We start from the raw sequence: 4,948 nt of genomic DNA on the forward strand, positions 1-4,948 counted from the left end.
CCCCCCCCCCCCCCCGCAAGGAAGGCGGCACTGCCCACCGTGCTCTATGGGCTCCTTCCCCAGGCGGCTACTACCCCGTGAAGATTGGCGACCTGTTCAATGGGCGGTACCATGTGGTGCGCAAGCTGGGCTGGGGCCACTTCTCCACCGTCTGGCTCTGCTGGGATATCCAGTAAGTGCCCCCTCCGCTCACCCCCCAGGGCCCAGTGGCAGCTGGGAGCCTACCCCTGGGCTTGGTTGGGGCCACCAGACTGCCCCCACGGGACTAGCCGGGCCGGCAGCCGACGCAGGGCTTGGTGTTGCAGGCGCAAGCGCTTCGTGGCCCTGAAAGTGGTGAAGAGCGCGGGGCATTACACGGAGACCGCCGTGGATGAGATCAAGCTCCTGAAATGTGTGAGGCGCCACCCTCCGCACTCCCAGCTCCCAGGCAGGGCGGAGTTCCCAGAGGGGCAGGCTCCAGCTGGCTCTGCCTGGGAGCGCCTGCAGGAGCAGGCCAGGGCGATACGAGGAGGAGGCCGGTGGTGCGCGGGGGGCGCAGAAGGGACCAGCTGGCGAGGGACAGGTTGGAGCCGTTCGTGGTCCCTTTGCTCCAGGTCCGAGACAGTGACCCCAGTGACCCCAAAAGAGAGACCATTGTCCAGCTCATTGATGACTTCAGGATCTCAGGGGTCAACGGAGTCCGTATCCTTTGTAGGATGAGCAGAGCAGTGTGGCGGCAGCAGTGCCGCCCCCACCATCCCAGCTACCAGGGCCTCGGTTTACCGATCTGCACAATGGGGGCTTATCCCTTCGAGTGATGCTAGTCTACAAAACAGCCCCACCGCTTTTGAGGGTTGTCTTTATGTGGGGGTGAGTGGATGACCAGGCTGACAGCAGTTATTCACGGGCATTGCCAAGTTACCCCCAAACGGCAGGGGCCACCTGTGTGGCAGTGCCTTCCACTTGGGAGCTTCTCCCGAGGTCTTGGGCGCACTTGGGCCTGGGACTGGGGCTGGCCTGAGAGGCCTCTGTGTCTGCTCCTCAAGTGCCCTCTCCCTGGGGTGAGCGCAGAAGGTACCTCCCCAGTGGCACACCTGAGAGTGACAGGAACACTCTAATCACACCGGGAAGGTGGGGACTCTGCACTGCCAGACCCTGTTGCTCCCCAGCCCCGGCTGCGGGCGGGCAGGGCCAGTGCCTCCCGCTGTGGGCCTACTGGCCACCCTTCACTCCCAGCCCCAGATGTGTGCATGGTGCTGGAAGTCCTGGGCCACCAGCTCCTCAAGTGGATCATCAAGTCCAACTACCAGGGCCTGCCCGTGCCCTGCGTCAAGAGCATCGTGAGGCAGGTGAGCATCACGTGCTCTAAGAGCGTGGCGGGGTGGCCGGGGCAGGGCTGGTAAAGTTCTGGAGTGCCTCTCCCCAGGTGCTGCATGGCCTGGACTACCTCCACACCAAGTGCAAGATCATCCACACAGACATCAAGCCCGAGAACATCCTGCTGTGTGTGGGTGATGCCTACATCAGGCGCCTGGCCACGGAGGCCACAGAGTGGCAGCAGTCAGGGGCACCGCCCCCATCCCGTTCCACAGGTACCACCACCAGCGTGCAAGGGCCCAGGGTGGGGCCTGTGGGCCTCAGCCCCTGCCTGAGTCTTTCTTCCTCTCTCTCCCCCAATGCCCTGCCCCCCTAGTCAGCACCGCCCCACAGGAGGTCTCGGTAAGTTGGGGTGGCCCCCTTTTCCCGGGCCTCATCTCCCCAGAGCTCCCTCCCTCCTTGGCCTCTTTGGTCCCACACCCTCCCCACATCCCTGCCCTCCCCAGGGATGAGGGTGGTACACAAGGTGGGTCACATCATGCCCTTGGTGGTCGCTTGGTTTGCTACTGCCTCAGTGGAAGGACACTGCGTCCAGGGCCAGGAGGGGCCCAAGCTGTCCCCCAGGGGAGGCGGGCTCTCGCCTAGGCGAAGGCCCATCAGCTCCCCTCTCCCCCAAAACTCGAGCTTCGCGCAGGGAAGGGCTGGTGCCAAGCAGTGGGCCGGAGCGAGGTGGCACGCGCTTATGTCCACGGTGGCTCTAGGGCCCAGAGGCCTCGTCTTCCACGAGGCATGCAGGCCACGGGCAGAGGCGTGGGCGATCAGGGGCTGGGCGACAGGAGCCCTGGGGTGACCCCGGCTCTGCTGGCAGACCGGTAAGCTGTCGAAAAACAAGAGGAAGAAGATGCGGCGCAAGCGGAAGCTGCAGAAGCGGCTGCTGGAGGAGCGGCTGCGAGACCTGCAGAGGCTGGAGGCCATGGAGGCGGTGGCCCAGACCGAGGGTGAGGGGCCCAGACCGAGGGTGAGGGGCCGCGGCGCGCACCCGGCAGGCGCAGGCCTCCGGGGTGTCCGCTCACAGCCCGCCCCTGCCCGTCTCCCCAGATGCTGGCTCGAGGCTCGAGGGGGGCAGCGGCTCCACGTCCTCGTCCGGGTGCCACCCCGGGGGCGGGGCCGGAGCCGGCCCCTCCTCCGCCTCCTCCTCCCCAGCCGCCGGGGGCGAGCGCAGCCTCAGCCCGGGCTCCCAGACCTCCGGCTTCTCGGGCTCCCTTTTCTCTCCCGCCTCGTGCTCCATCCTCTCAGGCTCCTCCAACCAGCGGGAGACGGGGGGCCTCCTGTCACCCAGCAGTAAGTGGGGCCCGGCCTGCGGGTGGGCTTGCTGGGTGGCTTGGACAGGCGGCAGGCCGGCGAGCGGGGCTGGGCAGGTGGGGCCCAAGGGGCCCCGCCGGCGCAGCCTCTCCCTTCTCTTCCTTCTCCAGCACCGTTTGGTGCCTCGAACCTCCTGGTGAACCCCCTAGAGCCCCAAAATGCAGACAAGATCAAGATCAAGATCGCAGACCTGGGCAACGCCTGCTGGGTGGTATGAGCAGCCCAGAGAGCAGAGCTGGGCACCCGGCTGCGAGGGCAGGGGCACAGGCAGGGCTCCTGCGAGCCCCACGGGGCCCGAACTGCCACTCGACCAGACCCTGGGGTCTGCCTCGAGACACAGAGCCACGACTGAGCCCAGACCAGCGTCCGTCCCATCCAGTCACCAAAACTGGACCCATTGCAAGGGGCGGGGGACCACTGGGAAGCGGCCAGTCCCTCTCAGGACCTCTGGGGATCCTGAGGCTCAGAGGGAGCCCCACTGAGCTCCTTGGTTGTTCGACCCAGAGGTGGGAGATGGTGGGGGCCACTGGGGGCGGGCCAGCCGTGGCCCCGGCTCCTCCCCAGGGCTCCCCTTGCCCCCAGCACAAGCACTTTACCGAGGACATCCAGACACGCCAGTACCGGGCCGTGGAAGTACTCATCGGGGCCGAGTATGGGCCCCCCGCCGACATCTGGAGCACAGCATGCATGGTATGCCTCCCGCTGCCGTGGCCCAGCCGCCCCCCACAGCCCCCGCAGCTGGCGGCCTCACTTGCCCCCCGTTTTAGGCCTTCGAGCTGGCCACCGGAGACTACCTATTCGAACCTCACTCCGGAGAAGACTACAGTCGTGACGAGGGTAGGGGGAGGCTGGCCCTGGGCTCGGGCTGGGGGCCTCCCGGCCGCCCGGCCGCCGCCCAGCCACCACCCGGCCTCCTCTCTGTCCACAGACCACATCGCCCACATCGTGGAGCTTTTGGGAGACATCCCCCCAGCCTTTGCCCTCTCGGGCCGCTATTCCCGGGAGTTCTTCAACCGGAGAGGTAGGGCCGGGCAGGCTCGGGCCACCTGGGCGTAGTGTGTGGCGCAGGGAGCACAGGCTCCAAAACAGGGGGAGCGCTGGGTCCAGAGGCCCCCTTGCCGGCAGCGCCTAACCTCAAGCCTGCCGGCCTGCCCCCAGGAGAGCTGCGGCACATCCACAACCTCAAGCACTGGGGCCTGTACGAGGTGCTCATGGAGAAGTACGAGTGGCCCCTGGAGCAGGCCACGCAGTTCAGCGCCTTCCTGCTGCCCATGATGGAGTATATCCCCGAGAAGCGGGCCAGCGCGGCCGACTGCCTCCGGCACCCCTGGCTCAACCCTTAGGCCCCACGGGCACTTTGTGCAGCTTGAGGCGTGCCTGTCCCCCGCCCTCCCCCCCCGCCCCCCGCCCGCCCCCAGTGCCTTCAGGGAAAGCTGGACGGCTCCTGTCCCCGTGAGCCACCCTTCAGGGTGAGCTGCCTTCCCCCACCCTGCTGTGCGCGAGCTCTCTCGGTGGGGCAGAGAGGCTGGAGCCAGGCCCGCCATTCAGCATTTGTTCTGTCCCCAGCCCTCACTGAGGGCCTCGGATGGGAAGTGTGCGCATTTTTCTTTTCTTAATAAAGTGTGAACTGAAACGCCAGTGTCCTGAAGGGACAGAAGCACGGCAGCCAAGATCGGGCCAGAAGCTGATTTACTCTGGGTCTGCCCACCAAGCTGGCTGAGGGGCTGGGAGCGGGAAGGGGGAGCGAGCTAAGGGAGGCCCAGGGACAACCTAGGCCTCCACAGCCCGGCCATTGATGATGCGGATGTGGCGGATGATGTCCTGGATGGCTTCCGATGTAGTGCCTTGGCCCCCGATGTCTGGGGTGTGCATCTGCGGGACACGGGCGAACCTGAGCACACGTCTGGGCTCCGCCGCCACCTGACCCCTACCCTGTGCCGCCCACCATCTCTCATGGCTTGCAGGGGTCAGACCCGCCAGCGGGAGGGCGGTGGTACCAGCTAAGTCCAAGAGAGTCCTACCGTAGCTGGTAATGCCCTCCCCTGGGGGACAGCAGGAAGTGCCAGGTCATCACCTCTGGCCCCTCAGGTGGCATGCCAGCTCAACCCCCACCGGGGGAAGGGGCTGGGGTAAGGCAGGGGAGGGGAGAAGAAGAGCCTCACGTTTTCGTTGTCCATGGACGCCAACACAGCCTTACGGATGGAGGCGGCATAGGAGTGGAGCCTAAGGAGGGAGGGAGGGCAGCTTTCAGTGCTCGGGGCTTGGGGCGGGGGGGGGGGGGGGGGGGGGG

The 4,948-nt window shown here is 66.5% G+C and overlaps 2 protein-coding genes across 2 annotated transcripts in view; one reads left to right on the forward strand and one right to left on the reverse strand.

Moving 5' to 3' along the window:
* Positions 1-4,261, forward strand: part of SRPK3 (SRSF protein kinase 3) — a 5,429-nt gene extending 1,168 nt beyond the window's left edge. Inside the window, exons 2-14 of the mRNA XM_039219273.1 lie at positions 64-172; positions 306-393; positions 594-681; positions 1,222-1,328; positions 1,406-1,571; positions 1,673-1,698; positions 2,165-2,294; positions 2,395-2,637; positions 2,769-2,869; positions 3,241-3,348; positions 3,426-3,495; positions 3,587-3,679; positions 3,817-4,261. Of these exons, the coding sequence (XP_039075204.1) occupies positions 64-172; positions 306-393; positions 594-681; positions 1,222-1,328; positions 1,406-1,571; positions 1,673-1,698; positions 2,165-2,294; positions 2,395-2,637; positions 2,769-2,869; positions 3,241-3,348; positions 3,426-3,495; positions 3,587-3,679; positions 3,817-4,001 (1,514 nt within the window). The 3' untranslated portion in view covers positions 4,002-4,261. The remainder of the gene's footprint in view (positions 1-63; positions 173-305; positions 394-593; positions 682-1,221; positions 1,329-1,405; positions 1,572-1,672; positions 1,699-2,164; positions 2,295-2,394; positions 2,638-2,768; positions 2,870-3,240; positions 3,349-3,425; positions 3,496-3,586; positions 3,680-3,816) is intronic.
* A 69-nt stretch (positions 4,262-4,330) lies between these two features.
* Positions 4,331-4,948, reverse strand: part of IDH3G (isocitrate dehydrogenase (NAD(+)) 3 non-catalytic subunit gamma) — an 11,004-nt gene continuing 10,386 nt past the window's right edge. Inside the window, exons 11-12 of the mRNA XM_039219274.1 lie at positions 4,821-4,918; positions 4,331-4,530 (exon numbers count right to left, since the gene is read on the reverse strand). Coding sequence (XP_039075205.1) covers positions 4,429-4,530; positions 4,821-4,918 — 200 coding nt within the window. The 3' untranslated portion in view covers positions 4,331-4,428. The remainder of the gene's footprint in view (positions 4,531-4,820; positions 4,919-4,948) is intronic.

Source organism: Hyaena hyaena, unplaced genomic scaffold (genome assembly GCF_003009895.1).
Source record: "Hyaena hyaena isolate Hyena2069 unplaced genomic scaffold, ASM300989v1 scaffold_808, whole genome shotgun sequence".
Lineage (NCBI taxonomy): Eukaryota > Metazoa > Chordata > Mammalia > Carnivora > Hyaenidae > Hyaena > Hyaena hyaena.